Source organism: Corylus avellana, chromosome ca7 (assembly GCF_901000735.1).
Source record: "Corylus avellana chromosome ca7, CavTom2PMs-1.0".
In the NCBI taxonomy this organism is placed as follows: domain Eukaryota; kingdom Viridiplantae; phylum Streptophyta; class Magnoliopsida; order Fagales; family Betulaceae; genus Corylus; species Corylus avellana.
Window position 1 is genome coordinate 12,557,401 of NC_081547.1, and position 20,577 is coordinate 12,577,977.

General features: G+C 38.3%; 2 protein-coding genes and 1 pseudogene across 2 annotated transcripts; all 3 read right to left on the minus strand.

Moving 5' to 3' along the window:
- Window positions 1-6,227: 6,227 nt before the first annotated feature.
- On the minus strand, window positions 6,228-9,111 carry LOC132186910 (triacylglycerol lipase OBL1-like; annotated as a pseudogene).
- Window positions 9,112-9,197: 86 nt separating this feature from the next.
- Window positions 9,198-13,277, minus strand: LOC132186909 (tyrosine-sulfated glycopeptide receptor 1). Its single transcript, XM_059601027.1, has one exon. The coding sequence runs from the start codon at window positions 12,730-12,732 to the stop codon at window positions 9,448-9,450; it is 3,285 nt and encodes a 1,094-aa protein (XP_059457010.1). The 5' UTR covers window positions 12,733-13,277; the 3' UTR covers window positions 9,198-9,447.
- A 5,181-nt stretch (window positions 13,278-18,458) lies between these two features.
- On the minus strand, window positions 18,459-19,964 carry LOC132188671 (mitogen-activated protein kinase kinase 5-like). The gene has a single exon (XM_059603192.1). It carries the CDS (start codon window positions 19,714-19,716, stop codon window positions 18,616-18,618), a length of 1,101 nt encoding a protein of 366 aa, XP_059459175.1. The 5' UTR covers window positions 19,717-19,964; the 3' UTR covers window positions 18,459-18,615.
- Window positions 19,965-20,577: the final 613 nt, after the last annotated feature.

A 20,577-nucleotide genomic window follows, 5' to 3' on the forward strand; every position in this document is an offset into this window, starting at 1 on the left:
TTATTTATTTATTTTTTTAACATGTTTACACAAGGGAAAGGGGAAGGAGGATTTGAACTAATGACCTCCGCTTCATTAGGCGTGATCCACAACCGATTGAATTACTCCTTAAGACGCCATAGCCTCATTCTATAGGTAAATTATCATTAGTTTATCATAAATACCAAATTATAAAAACGTTCCCGACACATTTGATTACACGTAACGTGCCATGTACTAGGAAGATAATTCTCTTAGTCTCTTGACATCTAATAAAACAACAGACAATGCTGGAGTGGGACATATTCCAATTCTTCTCCAGCTGGGGATCTAAAAAACAACAAAAATAAAAAAAACATAAAACCCCATTCAAAGGAGATCTATCTGGGAAACGATAGACAAGATCAAAATCCATGTGCCACCCACGGTGTCACCCATGCATGCCACATCATTATCAATGCATTGCTTTGGAATTTCCCGATCAACTTAGACAGGATATTGTGCTAGCTCTTATCCCACACATACTGGCATTCTTGAGATTTGAAGAGGTTCTCACACATCCCACGTGAGTGCAGATGCACCGGAATAAAAATAAAAAAATAAAAAAAAAAAAAAAAAAAAAAAATAATAATAATAATAATAATAAAAGAACAAGAGGATAATCTTTCCCAACTCACACTTCAGTTATATTAAGTAATAAAGAAAAAGAAATCATTGAACTACAAGCAGCATGATTCCAATCTCAAATTCTATACAAGTAAATTGATGAACTTCAAATTCTATGTAAGCTTTACGATTTGCACTTCATTTGGCTTCCATATGAGCATTGAGCCAAAAAGATGATAAAATGCTAATTAGGGAATAACAATGGAACACATACATGAATTGGATTTCTTCTATCTTTTATCGAGGCTTCTTTCACTAGTTCTCCCTTACAAAAAACCAAATCCTCTCGGGATGAATTAGCCCTCTTTTATCTGTACATACAAAGAAAAATAGTCAAAGAGCTGCCAAAGTCATGTTCTTCTACTGTCCACTGTTACGATCCCTTGTCCATCATCTATCATGCTCGATATACGGGCCGTCCCTCATCATTAGGACATTGACATGTGGGCCATAGGGATTGACTCAGCATGGTCTTCGTAGGGGTGGGCCCATCGTTCATACTGTGGGGTGAGTTTGATTGGATATTATGCTGCTACGAATAGACAAGTGCTTTCCCTGATTGGACATCTACTTTTACTTGAGTCAAGGATTGGGTAAACAAGGCATGGCAATGGCTCTTTCGTATTGCTCGTTGGATGTAGCAAAATGATTCGTCTTATGGGACTGACTTGTTTAGTCCGCTTGTGGTTCGATAACAATGAACCTTCTTTGGTTCAGCATGAAACATTTCCCTATTAAGGGTGGTTAGTCTAAGTGCATAAATGCTGGCCATTTGCACTCTAACGAGGGACCTCAAACGGACTTGCATCTAGTTCGAAGTTGACGGGTCTCCAATGACTTGGTTTAAGAAAAATTAACTCTAATTGATTTTCTCCCCAACATAATATATTTGAGAAATGTTAGAAATTTTCTCTAATTCAATTTATAAAAGTGTTGTGTCTTTTAGTATGTGAGATAATTAGAAATACATAAACTTTTTTAGAAAAAAATACACTTTAGCCTCTTGAATTATTATCGTTTTTACACTTACACGTTCAAACTTTAAAAAGTGACATAATCCTCTCATACTACCATCGCGTGTCAAATTAGATATTTTTACATTTTTCTCCCAAAAATACCCTTAAATTAATTAAAAAATAAATATTTTAAAAAATTAAAATTATTAAAAACAATTAAACAAGAAAAAAACTGAAAACACCAAATTAAGGGTGGCCTTTTCATACCAGCCTAAATTTTTTCTTCAAATGGTTTTTATATATATATATAATTTTATTTTTAACAACTTTAAGGGTATTTTGGAGAGAGAATGCAAAAATGTATAATTTGACACGTGATGATAGTATGTGAAGGCATTAATGTCACTTCTTAAAGTTTGGAGGGCCAAAGTATATTTTTCCTCTTTATATATATATATTTTTAATAATATGGACTTCTCACATGTTTTTTTATTAGCATTAATAAAATAAAATAAAAAATATGATTCACATATGCTCCAAGGGTACACGACATTTTTAAAAAACTGAGTTTGAGGAATTCCTACCACTCAGTTGGCAAGAAATAAGGGTCATAAGTTGAAATAGCTAAGTTTAATTATTATTATTCTTTTTTTTTAAAATGAAATATTCAAATAGTTGGATTCATACCAATTATTTATTGACTCCTCGTTTGAACTGGAGAGGTTCTTAATTGGAGTTTTTTCAACCCAAGAGTCTTTGCAAATCTATTCCACGTGTCAAAATGGGACGCTATATATATACGTAAATATTAGGCATGCTTCATCCATTATAGTCTTATAGAAGCTGAACAACCATATCCAAACAGATTGAAGTTGTCTGAAATGCATTGACCCATCGTGATCTTCGGAAAGGATACAGATTCGGATGCCAATCTTATATATATCCACCTCTTTGTATCATATATATATATAAAAGATAAACCCTTCAAAAATGCAAGAGTTCTTGTAGTTAGTTTGATTTGCAATTAGCTCTATGTGGTATTAAAATGAACTTTGAGGTTTATGAAGTATGCTAAAAAAATAATTTAGTCTCTATAGCCAAATTTTGTCTATTGACTTAACAGATTTCGATAGCGTGAACCGTTAGTGCCAATAAAATTGTGACATGTGTCGTATTTAAGTAAGTGTCATACTAACAAAATTTATTAGATTAGTAGACGGAATTTGACTATAAGGACTTCTAAGTTCATTTTGATACAACATTAGTACTAATTGCAAATCAGACAAACCACACGGATGGACGATATTGCTAATGAGGCAAGGTAGAATCCGACCAAACCAACGTACCACCTAAAAATTGAGGCCAGATTGCCGGGACCCTGTTCCCATACCCCAAATCCTTTGCCTTGTCTTGATTAAACATGCCTCCTTTTTTCATGCCCACCTTTGCCACCTTTCTAATCAATCCTCCTTCATATTGCACTCCAACCAATCTGATCAACATTGTATTGCATTATACTACTAATTTAATCCGACGTTCACTCCCCCTGCTTTACAGAAAACTGTGTTTCCTGAGGCTGCAAATCCCTCTGTTTTCGAACCTGACCATGTTCACCCCCTTCAAAACCGAGTCAACCTTTTCGATCTTCCATGCCATGGAGATTGTATATATATATATATATATATATATACTTCACCCGCTACCCCACATGCCTCGTCAAGCTCTGTTGTGAGCTTTTTTTTCCACCTTCTTTTCTTTCTCTTTTATGAAAAAGAATGACAGCATCAACCATGGTTGAGCTCCGGCATGCAAAGAGAAAGAGGCATGGCTTCACCAGCAAGTGTGCTTCCTTAGTGAAGCAGCAACGTGCCCGCATGTATATCCTGCGCCGCTGTGCGACCATGCTCCTTTGCTGGTACATTCATGGAGATGATCACTAGCTAGCTAGCCAGCCCACTTCTTCTAACTTCATCTTCAAATAAAAACCCACCTTAATTTCTCTGTTTCCCTTTCTCAGCCCATTTCTTCTCCATCATTAGGCTGCCGATCTGGTCTGGTTTTATGGGGTATGGCGTGGTATATATATATATATACATATTACATCCGCTCTAGGTGCTTTTGTTTTTTAACCCAATTGGGAAATTAATCCCTTGGGTTTTGGGGCACAGGAGAGATTTGTAGCCACGCTCTTGCTTTTTCACCATCCAGTCGTCAAGGATGAACACTGACGGAGGCATGGAATGGAGCTGAAGTGAGGGGTCTAGTTTTTTGTTAATCTTGTATAAGATGTTAATTGTTCTTTTTTACCTTGTACCCTCTACCCATCATGCTTTTTCTTTCTCTGGGAGCAACATAAAGAAAATGTTCTAGCTCCAAGAAAATGAAGAAATGTAACGCCCCCAAATATTTTACCTTTAATATAATTTGGAGCGCTACTTCTATAAAACAAGCAGAAACAAGTCTCTCCATTATACATTATACATTATACTCTTATACTTTTATAATGTATAATAAACAAGTCTCTCCATACACGTGATATTTGTATGCAAAACATGCGACTTTGATAAACCATTTAGAAATATCTACTTTCAAACTTTTATCTGGGGCTCACACCATATAAAAATGCACATTTTATGCAATAATCAGTCCCTTTGTGTATGTGTAAAACTCGATCTGCATTAAGATTATGGCTAATTAAGGACGCCTTAATTATTGCCCAAGTATATTAATATATTATGTTGGTCCTAACCCTCCAAAAAGGGAGAAAAATGAAATTTTTGAACACTTAAGAGTATTTTTTGCGCATGACGATGATCGAACATTCTGATCAAGAAATGATCGAAATATCGAATAATGCACTGCGACACAAAACGTTTGGACATCCTCATAGAATGATCGAATAGTGTAGGTTAGTACAGAACGTTCAAACGTTTCTTTATAATTAAAATTTTACATATTGCTACGTGTTTAAAATTTTAAATAACATGACACAGTTGAGGGTGTTTGTTAAACCGATCATTCGATCAACATCCCCATGTATTTCTGTTCATATTTTTTGTTAAGAAAAATAGAATAATGATTAGTATATAAAAGTAAAAAAAAAAAAAAATGGTATTGAAAAATGAAAAAAATTTGTTTTATAGTGATTTTTTTTATTTGAATAGTAATTAAAAGTAAATGGTGTGATATAGATGTACGAACTTGTTTGGGTGGGATATTCTTCCCAACTTTTTTCAACTTTTTTTACGTTGATTTGACACCACTAGGCACTAATACTCAACTCAATTCAAAATTTTAAAATTTTTTCAACCAAACTAATAAAAAAATTAAATAAAATGCGCATCAAAGTGCATATGTATATATAGGGGTGGCTCGGCCACCTTCAACTAGTTTTTGGGGGTGGCTCAAACTGGTAGGTGGCCGAGCCACCCTCCAAACCAGTTGGGGGTAGTTTGATCCATTCCCGACTGATTTTTTGGAGGTGGCTAAATTGCGGGGTGGCCAACCAACCAGCAGCTAGGGGTGGTCGAGCCACCCCACATCAGTTTCAGGGGTGGCCGAGTCACCCTCGACACCAGTTGGGAGGTGGCTCGGCCACCCCCGACTGGTTTTCGAGGGTGGATTGGCCACCCTAAACACCTTGAACCACCCCAAAATTTTTTTTGTTTTTCTTTTTTTTTTTTGTTTTTTGTAATATATATATTTTTTATTTTTAATTAGAATTTTTATTATTAGATTTTATTAGAGGTGTCAACTCGATCCGGTTTTCCGTTTTTTGGCCGAAACCGGGGACCGAAACCAGAGTACCCCGGTTCTTAGTTTTAGGCATCCGAAACCGGAACTGGGTCCCGGTTACCAGCCGGTTCCGGTTTGTACCCGGTCCGTTAACTGGTTTTTTAAAAAAATTGTTTTTTTTGGCTTATTTTAGATCTAATACCTAAAATAAGCCCATTCTTTCATACAGTTGGCCCATTTTTTAAAAAAATTTATTAACATTTTTGTCCAAATTAACTGAGCTTTGTTGTGACTGTTCAGTTGTTCCAAATAAAATAAAAAAAATTAAAGAAAAAACTAAAAAAGCCAAAAAAATCCTTAAAAAAATCAATGTTTTTGCCTATATGGGCCTTAGAAATAAAAATTCAAATTTTTAAAATGCCCTAAAAATCATTTTAAATTACTTACATAAAGAAAACATTAAAAAAATAAAAACAAGTATTTAAACAAATCAACATGCACAAGAAATACCCTTACTACAATAATTCAAAACTCAAAAATAAAAAATAAAACAAGTATTTAAATAATCTACCAATCAAAAGAAATACCCCTTACAATAAAAATAGTTCATAAATATAAATATATAAATAGTTCCTAAATTTTTTTAATATATATATAAGAGTTACCTCGGTTCCCGGTAACCCGATAATAACTGGGTACCGGGTAATTTTTGACACCTCTAAATTTTATATTCTTCAAATAACCCAAACATAATTTTAACTCTTTTTCCTTATCAATATTTACAATTTTGAATTCAATTAAGTAAAATAAAAATAAAAAATCGCACACTCAAACGAGCGGGTAATACTTGTTGGGTTATTGAACAAATTGCTTGCATGAATTAAAAGGGTCTACATCCAAGAGCATTTTCCAAGATTCTCTAAAATCTCCATTTCGTTTATATTTACTTAAATTACGTTCAATAGTTCTTCTGATCCAACATTACGCAAACAAAATCATCCGCCGCTCACCGAGAATCCCGGTTTCACTTCTCAACCATCGGCTCTGTCTCGCCGTGCTCGGCCCCTCTCACCGTCTCAGGTTAGCCACTCCAAGTTTGCTACTGTTTGTTCTTCTTATTTCTCTGATTTGTTATTGATGCGGTTGTGACAAATCCGATTTCAATTCTGCTGCTCTTGATTGGTAGCTTTCCTTTACTGCAAATGACTGTTATGGCACGAGAGGGTTGATGATACTAGTTAAACCAAAAAAAAAAAAACTAGTCTGAGTCTCTGTTTGCGTATATCTGAGAATACATTATCGCTGAGATGAATGTGATTGTAAAAGATCTGTATGGTGTTTCAAGGTGTTTGACAAAATGTGTGAAAGAAAAAAAAAAAAAAAAAAAAAAAAAATAGCGGAGGAATAGAAAATGACGTTGGTCGGTCGGATGCTTTGATACCATAATGCGCTCCCTTCCAAGCATCACAGAGTTGACATAATCGGTAGGGCAATGTGCAGAAATGCCAGGAAGTGCCAGTCCTATTACCCTGAGCAATATGGAAAACCAGCCTTCCTTATACTCTGGTCCATGGGTGTAGCCCATTGTTAAAGCTCTGATTAACTTGCAAATTGCATTCAGATGCCCTGGTATCGCGTATCTCATTCCAAAGTAGTTTCTGTTTGGCTCCTCATCCATGTTCTTCAAATATGCATACATCAAAGAAAAAACCACATCAGTACTGTCAAGAAGATGAAACATCAATGAAAAGAACTTACAAGTTAAGACAGGCTGTGTTATAACATGACAATAAATGCTACTGGTTCTTTCTTTTGTTGCTAACTAGAGTACTTAAATCATTTAACAAACAGACACGTAGTTGGATGTGTCTCCTTGTCCATGATATTTCAACGGAAAACTTTTAGCCAATGGAGTAAAATTTATCTCTTTGTAGTGCCTTGTTCCTATTATGTTTGCTCCAAAAAAAAAAAAAAAAAAAATTCACTTGCTTACAAGGTTGACAAAGATCCTGATTAGACCAGACAGTATCAACACATAAATTGATAACTGTTTTTGAAGAAGTTTAGGCAGAGAGGCACTAATACATACCTTTTCAATGTATAGGCTGTCATATTATAGGCATGCTCCAAAATGTTTATACAAGAAGGTTTTGTCATCATAAGGCAACCTTGGCACAAGGTCGTTGCAGTAGACCACCCTGAAGTACTTAGGGACCGGATAATCCAAATGGGCTTTTATGAAACTCCCCAGCTCCTTGTTCCCAACTCTGGGCTGTCCATATGTGTATACAACCAACAGCCTTTGCATTATCTCCTCCTCCTCATGCAGCACAAGCACTGTTGAGAATAATATGGCAAGTGCCCCACCTAAGCTATGCCCAGTGACTACGAACTTTGCATTCTTGTGCTCCTTGAGTAAGCTCTTGAGCTTACTTTTTACAGCATAGTATGCAGTCATCTCCACCATTTCTGGTGGAATCATCTGAGTGCCAGCACTAGCAGGCCCCTCTGAGTTTGAAGACTGATCCCATCCACCTTGTCCCAGGCCAGAATCAGTATTTGAGGATACTGATTCTGTGCCTTCTGATGGGCTTGTGCCATCAACACCATTTGAAGAGGTGAACCTTATGTCGTTCACTTGAAGGTGATTTTGGAAGTTGACAGCATCAGTTCTGTTGCCTAAACCTAAAACTTCTAAGAATCCCACGTGAACTTTTCCTAGTTCTGGGATTTCATACCAAGAATAGTCAAAGTTAGTACTCCAATCATTGGTATCGAAAGGCTCTGTGCCTCTGATGCTGATCAATATCAGATTTGGGTCTTCAAGCATGTCACAGGGTATGAACACTTGGGCCAACATTTCCTTTTGAAAATCTGTCAAATCATTTTTTAGTCAGTGAAGGAAAAAGAACAAAAGACAACGTTCATTGCGTAATTAAAGCTAGACATTAAGGAATATCATTTAACACAGAATCAAGGAAAATATATATCTTCCCATTCCAGCAGTTGTAGAACTTCACAAAGTGCATCTGCTTTTTTTTGAAAGTTTAGATTAGAGACGTTGTAATCAGAAGCTCATATTGCTATTTGCTAGAACAGAAGATCATATTGCTTATCATCGAATATAAGAGAAGTATAGAATAGAACAAGTGGAAAAACAAATATAGGGTAGCTTGCCTTCCAGTGGTGAACTACAATATTTCTAATGACTTCTGCATTCTCATAGGCTAACTTGGAAGCCAAGATGCAAAGGTGGTCCATAAGAACCCGATTCCCCATTTCTACTTTTGTACTTCTCTCTCCCAAAACAGAGTCACCATTCTCTTGCAGTAAGCATTGGCCCTCGTATAGGTCCACCCGCGGCGACCCGCCCATCTAAATGTCCCTTTGTACTTATGAAAGTTTCTGTCTCAGACTTATAGGTCACCCCAATATCAGACAAAAAAACTGTACTGCTCAAGTAGAATGGTAAAGTATAACAAATAAATTTCTCATGTACCCATAGATCTGGCAGGATCTTAATTGGATGGTTCATTGCATCATCGGAGAACCTGCATTGGTTTTCAGGACTGTATTTAAACAATGACTACGCCCAAGAAACGGATGACAAAACACCAATATTTAGATAGAGAACATAACTATCTGCAAGATTGCATTTACTTGGATAGTCTAAATAACTAGAAAACAAAGCAATTTGGAAGACTAGAATTGAAAAAATTGTACACAAAATATCAGAACTGGGAATCCAGATGAAGAAGTTAAAATGTATGCACTGTCAGAGACTTGTGTCATTTTTCACTTCAATGTAGGTACCAGACTTGCTTCTAAACTAATTCTTTTAATGATAGGTTATGAGCAAAGTAACAAAAATCTCATTTATGTAACAACTAAATGGACAAGAGATTACAATTGTAATTATAGGTCAACAATGTATACTTAGAGGTAGAATACATCACTTGATCGTAGTTTCAAAATACATCCTCAAGGAAACAAAATGGGGCTAAAAATTATTTTAGCAGGTACACTGTAATAAAATCTGCATCAAATACATGAAAAACTTTTTTTGTAAGTATACATATCTGTTCAAAGGATGTGTTGAAGGAATTATGTACTAATCCTTATTTTGGTCTTGTGGGGTTGCCCCTACATTCTTCAGCCAATCAACTACTTCCTGGATGGCTGGTCTCTTGAAAGGATTATGGTTGACGCACATGCAGGCCACATCAAGCACCTGCAGCATCTCCTCCTCAAATCCCTTCCCTTTAAGGAGGGGGTCAAAGATTTGGTCTTGCTTGCCCTCACTCCTCATTTGGTTCACCCAGACAACCAACTCTCTCGACATCTTGGGTTTGAATACCTCCATAGGCCTCTTCCCAGTGAGTAGCTCAAGCACGACAACCCCGAAACTGTACACGTCTCCCCTCAAAGTAGCCACCCATGATTGCCCGTATTCTGGGGGAATGTAACCCAAGGTACCAACAAGCTCAGTTGTAACATGTGTTTGATAAGGATTAATCAATCGGGACAAGCCGAAATCTGCAACATGTGCTTCGAACTCGTGGTTCAGGAGGATATTGCTGGACTTGATGTCACGATGCACAATGTGCGGCTCGCATATCAGGTGCATGTAAGCCAACCCACAGCTTGCTCCCTGTGCAATTTTCAGACGAGTTGGCCAATCTAGCTGAGATGCACCATCAGCCTTCTCATGCAGCCAGTAATCCAAACTCCCATTCTCCATATAGGAATACATAAGTAGCCGAGAGCCATCATGTGTGCAATAACCTTGCAGGGAAACCAGGTTCTTGTGTTGGGTTGTGGACAGAGCCTCTACCTCTGCTCTGAATTCCCTTTCCATCAGTCCCATGTCTCCTGAGAGTTTTTTAAGAGCCAGCTTGCTGCCGTTTGCTAATGTTGCTTTATAAACCAAACCAAAACCCCCACACCCTATGATGTTTGCCTGACTAAAATTGTCCGTGGCTTTCACAATTTCGGATATGGTAAGATCCTTGATTTCATTCGTGCTGTTTTGGAACAATACCACTACGCTATTATCCTTGTCAACCTCAGGAGGAACCAGCGGATTCGAGTTGCAAGAGATCAAATCCAACTCCATCTTGTCGGTATCCCCTCTCGGAATGATCCTCCTCTTGGACAATATCCACAGTGCTATCATGGTGATGATAAAACCAGTTCCAAAACAGATCAAAAGGACGAGTCCAACAATAAGCTTTTTGTTTGAGCCTTTTCGAGTTGCAATTCCAGATTGACTAGAGCAAGAGTGCTGCACGATTTTGCCACACAACCCTGGATTCCCTTCAAAACTGGAAATGGGAAAAGTATCAAACTGACCTCCAGATGGTATTGGCCCTTGAAGATCATTGTATGCAACGCTGAATGAAGATAAGAAATGTAGACCTATAAGTGAAGCAGGGATTCCACCAGATAGATGGTTTCTGGAGAGATCCAATTTCTCTAAGTTGGTGAGGCCAGAAATTTGGTCGGGAATGTTGCCACTGAAGTTGTTAATGCTGAGATCCAACACATGAAGAACCTTCAATAGGCCAATCTCAGAAGGGATATTGCCACTGAGGGTGTTGTTATTCAGGTATATAGCTGGAGGAAGGTTGGACAGCTGATTGTACTGGTTTTTGGTAGCATTGTTGGGCATAACAAAAACAGGCAATTCTAGATAAGTGCGGTCCACTTTCTCATAATTCCTTTGTGACATAAGCGCTGGTAATTGACAGAGCTCCAGGGGAAATTCTCCTATAAGGTGGTTAACAGACAAGTCTATGTAGAAAAGCATAGGCAGGCTACCCAACCAACCAGGAATTGAACCTGTGAGTGTATTAATAGACAAGTCCAAGACCTCAAGTTGCTGAAGCTTAGCAAGCCAGTTGGGCACTTGACCAGTGAAGTTGCAACCGCCCAAAGCTAAAATTTGAAGCTTTTGGAATCCATCCTGATCCACTGTGTTGTCATCATATGGCATTGGTTCATTGAAGAAATTCATGGAGATTACAAGAGTGCTGAGGTTCTTGCAGCCCATCAGATTCCCCATTGCCCCGGTGAAGTTCGTCAGTGTGTTGTTAGAAAGGGAGAGGAAAGACAGAGACTGCAGCGCAATTATGTCAGGCGAGATCTGTCCTGTTAGCCGATTAGTGGCCATTCTAATTGCTGTTAGTGACTTGCATGAGTAAAGGCTTGGTGGGAAGTTACCGGTAAAGTTGTTGTTGCCGAGGTCAAGGATGGTAAGGCGGACAAGTTTGGAGAAATCGAAAGTGGAGATATCGCCTTCCAAGTGGTTGACCCGTAAATTCAATGTGGTGAGATTGGTGCAATTCGACAGAGACGGGGGCAGAGAACCAGTGAGGTTATTGATGTGAAGAAGCAGATGTTCGATGTTGGAGAGCATGCCAATATCCCTGGGGATGTTGCCAACCAATTGGTTAGAGTAGAGCTCAAGGATTCTGAGGTTGGTGAGGCGGAGGATGCCTTCGCCAATGGTTCCAGAGATGCGATTGAGAGGTAAGGAGAGTTCTTGGAGTGCAGAAGCATTATAAATGTCAGGCGGAAGTGGTCCTGAAAGATCATTGAAACCCGCTCGGAAAATCTCCAGCACGGAACAAAATCCGAGTCCCCGAACAATTTGGCCGGTAAAATGATTGTAGGAGAAGTCCAAGAATCTGACCGAATTCCGGGACGAGTTATCCAAACAGAAAATAGAAGCGGGGATAGAGCCCATGAAGCTGTTGTGGCTAACATTGAAACTTGTCAAAGTCCCCTCTGCTACCGCTTGCTGCAGGAATGAAGATGGGATTTCCCCGCTGAATTGATTGCCAGAAAAATCCACCGTCTGCAGGGTACTGGTGGTATAGGAGGAGGATGGTAATTCGCCGGAGAGACGATTGTAGCTCAAATCAAGGATCTGGAGGCGGTTCAGGGATGAGAAGAAATCGGAGGGGAGCGAACCGGTGAGGGTGTTGTTGGAGAGATTGAGGTGAGAGAGGTAGGTATGGTTTGTGATAGACGGGGAGATGAAGCCGGTGAGTGATTTGGAAGATAGCGAAAGCAGAGTAACCCGAAGATCACCACTGCCGGCGATAGGCTCGCAAGAAACCCCTTCCCATACGCAGCAATCGCTGGAAGACCAATTGAGAGGAGGAGCTGCAGATATGTTGAGCTTCAAGGACAAGAGGAAGTCACGATCGAGTGGGTCGCAGGCGGCTGTAGCCGCAACACAGCAAGACAGAATTAGAATCTTCAACAGCAAGACAACCATCGAGTAGGAAGTCTGTTGTTGTATATCGTTGTCTTTCATCGGAGGAACAAACACAGAAGAAGAGGACACGACGACAAGACTAGCAGAACCTCTACCTTTGTAAATCTGCATCAGCGTTTACTTTTTGGGGGAAGCGTTGTTGTACGAAGATTGGTGGTGGCAGCAGCAGCAGTACAAGTGATGGCGAACACCCCCATTGACCCTTAACCGGAGTAGAGACAATGAGATAGTGACGTTGACATTTGAGATGGATAGAAAGACTCCTTCCACTTCCAGGTATTCTTATTAATTCCCTTATCAGCGTTTACTTTTGGGACTCTCGGGCAATTTCCAATCATCATCGTCATTGATTTGATTACTATATATATATATATATATATGAGAATAACGTGTAGAGCAGATATCCCAGAGAAAGAGAGAGAGAGAGAGAGAGAGAGGTGGGTGGATGGGGTGGTCGGAACCCAAAATGTAGAGATCACGCCGTCAACTCTTGCTGCTTTCACCCCCACTCGGCCACTCCTCCCTTTGGTTTATTAGTTTTTTTTTTGCTTTTTGCTTCTAGTCCACCCTTCGGTCTTGTATTGGTCTTTTGTGTTTTGGCACGAAAGTTTGAGGATTGTCCATAGTGGGGTGGGAGGTGGGGAAAAAAAAAGGAGGAGGGTTCATTATTCCACCTGTCAACTAACATGTTACTTTACATATTAATGTGGGTGGTAGGGCAGATATTATAAATTAGTAACAAATCGTAGCGTAGATTGTACAAATCTATAGTTTAGAAAAGGACATTATGATTGAATAACTATAGCTAATCCTAAAAATTATGGACAATACATATTTTTATTGTATTAATATGTTGGAAAATTGATATATGAAGGATTAGAGCAGTGAGGGAAATTAAAATGAAGATGTAAGAGCATTTACATTGGTTTATGTATATTTTTATGGAAAATGGCTAATCAAAATCTATTTTATATAGTTTAGGTAATGAGTTTTTTAAAACATTATACATCCGATTATCTTTTTTTTTTTTTTTTTTTTTAAAACTATGTCATGTAATTTTTTATTATTATTATTTTTTTTTATAAGGATTGTATTTTTTCTAAAGATCATATTTTTCAATTTTTAAGAAAATAAGAGATGTAGAAAGAGAAATAGTAGGATAAAATTTTGAGAAAAGAGAGGTAGAGAGAGAAATAGTATATTAATGAGATAGATGTGTGAACAGTATATCGTTACATGCAAAAATGTATTTTACATTTGAGATACATAATTTGATGTAGAAGGTTTTTTAGTGTTTTGCTTATCTATTTTAAATAAAAGTAAGAAATGATGGCTTGTGAGTGCTCTAATGCAAATAATTATTAAGTTTTGTTTATCTGATTTTTTAATGTTTGTAGGGAAAAGGAAAAGGAAAAAAAATGTTATCTCTAATGGCATATATACCCTTTTTTTTTAATTTTTAATTTTTATTCAAAGCGGGAGAGGAGGAAAAGAGAAAACGGCATATAATCTTGATTATTGAATGGTTGGAGTTTTGTTTTGTTCTCAAATAATGGTAGGAAGATCGTTTACAAAAAGCGCGTTAAGCGCTCTGTAGCTTTAAGAGGAATCCTCCTTTCCCTATATATATATATGTTGTGACAACTAGAAGTATGTAAGTAAAATTATTAAAAAACCCCTCGTGATTTTCTCGATTTTTGTCTTTAAACTTTAGTTTTCAATTTCACCAATTTAAGACCCGATTTTACAGAAAATTTAAATTTGAGACTTTCTTCTATTTGATTTTTTAATCAAATAAATAATAAAAATAACATAAAAAACATTAAGAGTCTGTTTGGAATTGCGTTCGAGAACTTAAAAAGTATTTTTATTATCTAAAAAGTTGGCATGTTTGGTAAAAAATTTTAAAAGTGTTTATTTGATTTTTCACTATAAAAATAGTTAAAACACACTTTTAGCAAAAGTTTAAAAATGGAGATTTTGCCAAAAAGCGTTTTTTTTTTTTTTTACTGAAAAACTCTTTTTCAAATACAATCTCAAACATAGTAACTATGAGCCACCCTCTATGAAGCAACAAAGAGTGTGGCTTGCGCCTCCTATACTAAAATATTTTTTAGAATTTTTGTTGTTTTCGAATTCGCTTGAGCAAATATGGTTGGAGATAATTTTGAATTTTTTTTTTAGCAGCATATTTGTTTTTTTTTATTAACATGTGGTATCAAAGCCACATTTATGCTATTTTTATCTAGTCGCCCCTGACCCATATGTACCAATGCACTAAGCTTAAAAGAGTAGATGTATGATCGAGGAGAAGAGATTCTATGCCAAAGAGCACTCCTTGCAACCTTATCAAAACTATTTTTTTGTTATTTTGTTGAGGCAATTTAACAAAAGTAGCTTAAATTTTCACTTTTCAAACATGCTATTTAAAAAAAAAAAAAAAAAAATAGTGAAATAAACAATACTTACCAAATATAAAAAAGTATTGTTCATTCACCAATAATTCTATTGATTAAACATCTTATTTCTCTCTCTTCTTTTTTGCTTTTAGTTCTTTTTTTTTTTTTTTTTTTTCCTAAGAATAAACAAATCTTTGAAAAATAATACTTAAATGGAATAGTAAAAGTGGATTGTTAAAATAGTAAGACTGCTGTGAGTGCTCTAAAAATGTGAGTTATTAAAATAATTAAAAGTGCACTTTTAGTTATTTTAGTAAGGCTAGTAGGAATGCTCTAAGCTAGAGAAAAACTGGAGAGTTTACAAAGGCTGGTCGAGCAAGATCCTATCAATGAGAGCCTTTATCGCTGGATGTCATGGCAGTTCAGGACTATAGTGATCTCAACCAAGTAGAGGAAAGCTTCCTTAGGCAAAAATCCTGTATTCAGTGGCTAAACTTAAGTGAAGAATGTCAAGTTTTTACATATTCAACTTGAGACAACAAATAGCGAAAAAACATTGCATTTATAGAGAACGAAATCTGAATTTTGTCTAATATATTTGGTGTGCGATCTCTAATTGGAGTGAAATGTCGGTTTCTCAGTTCAGCTATGGAGCTTATGAGCCTCAAATCTTAGCACTATCCATCAATTTATGCATTCAAAAATTAATACAAACACAGAGGGTTTTGACAGAAAAGTCGTTTCGATCCAATCCATTCTTGGTGTCAAATAAAGACAAAGGATATGTCAGTGACCTAGCACACCAAAGCCACTCTCCAACATCACATAATGTCTAATTTTGGTCAGAATTGCAATAGTAATATTCTGTTAGATTCTTATGTCGAAATACGAGAAAACTTCATTCAATTCTCGATGGAAACAGAGTTTTGCAGCCAACCTTGAGGTTGACTTGCTTAAGGTACCAAGCCCATGAATAGGCTTAGACACGTCTAGCTAAGTCAAAATGTGTATGTGTATGGGCTAAACAACGCTATCTTAACCGCTCATATTCATGACATCTTTCTAATATAGAACTCAATTCTTCTTCCACTAAAACATGTTTAATAAACATGAGCCTTTAACCAAGCTTTGACCAAGCTGCCCGTGAGTAGCTTGTTTACACCTCTTAAGGTCTTGACCTTTTGTTTTGTTCATATCTTTAATAGTTGACTAAAGTTATATGCGATTGGGGGAGGAGAGAGCCTTCATTCTCGTTGGCCCTCCCCTCCCACAATTCTCTCCCTTGGCTTATTGTGCTAAAGTAGTTGATGATGGGAAGGCTAGTAAAAGAAGCAAGTGGATGCCCATGTGAATCCGTCAAACAAACAAGGTATACCAACCTTGAAAAGTAAAACTCTACCTATCACCCGCCCGCCAATATATGTTCGACTTCAATGGACAGTACACACGGCTTCCACACGCACCTCACTTGGAATTTGGAAATTATGACACATTGAGCAAACTTGTTTCCACCTTGGACGCAAACCCATTGCAAAATCTACCAAATCTTCGCTCATTTACTAATTACAACGTTGGGTTACCAAATCTAGAAAAGAAAAGAAAAATGCTAAGAATCCTCGCATTCATATTATTTTTTATTCTTAAAACAAAAACATTAACAAACAATCCAAGAACACAAAACACTTAAAAGTATTGTTTTCACCGTAAAACACTCTTCCAGACCAAAAACAAGAAAAGAACTTTCAAAGCGCATTACCAAACATACCATAAGCCATTGAGATCCACAACCGATACTCATTTGGCTGCAAGAATCATTGGGAAGAAAGAGAGAGAGAGAGAGAGGCATAAACAATTTATCCATTGATCTGCAGAGCCTTTCCAAATGTAGTAGATAAAATGCATAAACAATTTAGAGAACAAGATGCACATATTTTTTTTTGGGACTTTTGTTAGCCATTTTAAGCAGAAATTCATAATAACATCTAGCTATACACAATGTGGATCATTGTCAATATATAGTAGGTCAATTTCTACAACTAGCAACATTTGTGACCAAACCATTTTGAACCATAATCATCTCTCCTTATAACAATGAAGGTTATACAAATCAACCCATTATTTATCACTACACTCTTGGGCAACCTAATAAACAGTAAGCATATGAAGCTCCACGCCAACACCCATGCACATACCCACAAAAGATAATAACCAAGAAATACCCATAAATGGTTAATTCCATTTGTTGCAATGCATTATCCAGAACTGGCCAAACTTGCACTGTTTTCCAGTGGCGACTAAAATAACCAATGAGAAAATTATTGTAAATGAAACAAGCAAATGTAGAGAGCTTTAACAAAATAATAATAATAATAAAAAAAAAAAAAAGACTCTCAATACACTCACCCGTGAGATCTCTGGACATCTAAATTCAATCATAGGCATTATTCTCTCACAGTTTCAGACCAATACACAGCCAAAACCAAAAAACCATGTTGCCAAATTCTCATAGGCAATATTATCATTAATAAGAATGTACATCTGCATGGTGTTTCCTCGGTTCTACAAGCCCATTCAGTCCCATCACAACAAAGAAACAGATAAATTAAACTAATTAGACATTGAAAACAGGATTAATAATATTACACAAGTGTAGAGCTAAAACACAGTTTGCAAACATCCATTTATCTTGCTGGGGAAAAGTAATTAGAGGGGCAGACCAATATGCTCTTCAAAAGATAAGCATGTTCTTCCATATTTACATAAGAGAGAGGCGACACCCTTTCAAAAGTTTCAGAATTTTATACTCAAAATTGGCCATGAAATCATTGCTTCTGCTTAGTATTTACAGCCACACCAAAAACTCTTAAAACCCTCTCTCTCTCTCTCTCTCTCTTAAACCACAACAATATTCCATTCAAGATGAAAAGTATCATAAAACAAAGCAATGGTGTAAAAAGTGACAGTTAAAAGAACAGTTTGTATGGACACAGTCTCAAGGAGAGTAGAGAGAGAGAGAGAGAGAGAGAGGGAGGAAGAATATTAAGCCTTTTTCTGGGTTTTCACCATGATGATAGACAAAAGAAGGATTCACGCTTTAGATATTACAAAGGCAAATCTAATCTACCCATTACCCCCCCTCAATAACTTGAAAGGCTAAAAGTTTCGCATCCGATACTTCCCTAAAATACCACAAACAATAATTTTAACCAAAAATGGCAAAATTCAGAAACCCCCCAAAAACCCAGCATCCCCTTTAACCAATTCTCAGGCTAATGATACTCTGTGAGTATGATAATAAAGCTAAAAAGAAAATAAAAATAAAAATAAAAAAGTTAGAAACTTGGCCTCCTCTGCCCTCAGCCACTGAAGACAGAATTTCCTTTTCTAGAAAAGATTGTCAAAGAGGGATTAACATTGAGATTGATTGACCGAAACAAGGAACAAAACCGAATCCTCCCCCTAAAAATCAAATCTTGCCCATCATAATCAAAATTACACGAAATGATTATCATTCATAAATTAAACAGAAGAAAAAAAAGGAAAATTGGAAGAAGATAGAAGATAGAAGATAGAAGATAGAAGAAGAAGAAAAAGACTAAGAAGAAAGCGGGCGTGGAGGAGGTAAAAGCTGATGGAGTTGCTGATGAACCTGGCTCTGAGTCCGGCTGTGGTTCAGAATGAAAGGATGCCTCAACAACTGCGAGGCGGTCCAGCGGCGACCTGGGTCCCTCTGCAAACAGCAGGCGATGAAGTTCCGAAACTCTCTGGACGCCGTGGGCGGTGCCTCCGGCGGCTGCGACATACAAATGGCGACCATCAAGCTGGCCCAGTCGCCCTGCCTGCCCACCGCGAAGGGGAATTTGCCCATGTAGAACTCCAGGATGCTCACCCCGATGCTCCATATATCCCCCGCGTACCCATCGTACTTGCCGTGGTTTAGATCCGTGTTGATCCTCTCGGGGCTCATGTACGCAATGGTCCCAACCGCGGAGTTGCAGGGGTCCATGGTCTGTTCCAGAATCCTTCCCACGCCGAAGTCCGCGATCTTCACCTGCTTGCGCGTGTTGATGAGGAGATTGGACGGCTTGATGTCGCGGTGCACGATGTGGCGGCGGTGGAGGTAGGCGAGCCCGGAGAGGATCTGGCGGGCAAGATCCGAGAGCTGTGGCTCGCTGGGGATGTGGGTGCCCTCCAGGGACCCCCCGTCCATGAACTCCAGGAGCACCTGGATTTCGCCGTTGTGGTCGAACATGTCGTGGCACTTGACCACGTTGGGGTTGTCCACGTCCCGGAGGATCTCGATCTCCGTGCGGATCTGGCGGCGCACGGAGTCCTCGTGGGTCCCGTAGATGACCTTGAGCGCGTAGATGCGGTTCGTGGGGCGGTGGATCACCTTGTAGACGGTGCCGCCGCTGCCGCTGCCGATGCGGTTGGCTCGATCCAGCTCGGAGAAGTTGATGGCGTTGCTGTTGTTGGCGTGGCTCGGCAACGGGGTGGAGTTGGCGGAAGAGCTGGTGGAGGAGTTGGACGACGATGGGGGCAGAGGGAGAGGCACGGCCATGGACGCGTCTCGCTGCGGGAGGGGTAGGGTTAGGTTCTGCTGCCTGCGCACTCGTAGCCCTCTATTGCTGTTGCTGTTGCTGTTGCTGTTGCTGCCGGCGGCGGCCGTGCCCGGTGGGGATTGAACCGGTCTCATCTCCTATCCTCTAGGCTGCCAAATTCCCAAGCGCTCTCTTCTCTGTCTTTGCTATAATTTCCTTCAGTGTTGATCTAGGCTAATCTAATAACCAATAGGAGGAGCAATCATCGCCATCGCGTTGATTGTTTTTGTTGTTGTTGTTCTTCTTCCATAACCAGGAGGTTTGGTTTGTTGTTTGATTCGTTGTATGCAAGAGACATGGAAATGGGTGGAGAGAGAGAGAAGAGGGAGACTTTTTTTTTTTTCTTTTTTTTTTCTTTTTTTTATGGTTAGAGAGAGAGAAGCTTCTTGGAAGAGGGAAGAAGCCAAGAAAAGAAAGAGGAGAAAATGAAAATAAAAAATAAAAAATAAAGAAAAGGAATGGTTTCTTTTGTTGATTATTATTTTTATTTATTTGTGAAAATAGAATAATAATAATAATAATAATAATAATTTTCTTTTTTAGATTTTAGAAAGTGAGAAAAAGATGAATAATGGGAAAACAATAATTCGGAGGATTCATCAGATCATTGAGGGGAGGGAGGGGCTGCAATCAAATATAAGGGAATCGAGATATAAAAGTCCACGCGCCTTCGGATTGGACTCGGCCCCCACCCACCTCTGGACCTGATTCATGCGCGTGAGAGTTGTCTTTCTTTGATTTCTTCCTACGCGCTACCTCAACCTTTGATTCAACACACACACACACACAGTCTCATACTTTCATGACCATCTAACCCGCAACTAGGGGCGAGCAAAACCCGTCCAAACCCGCAACCATCCACCCCGTCTCACCCGATTTTTCTCAATAAAATCCCACCCCAGTGGCAACTATAATATTTCTTTAATTTGTCAAATTTGAAGGATACTGAAAAGGAT

Excerpts from the sequence above, each read along its gene's own strand:
- LOC132186909 (XM_059601027.1), bottom strand. The coding sequence starts at position 12,732 with ATGCAGATTTACAAAGGTAGAGGTTCTGCTAGTCTTGTCGTCGTGTCC.
- LOC132188671 (XM_059603192.1), bottom strand. The coding sequence starts at position 19,716 with ATGAGACCGGTTCAATCCCCACCGGGCACGGCCGCCGCCGGCAGCAAC.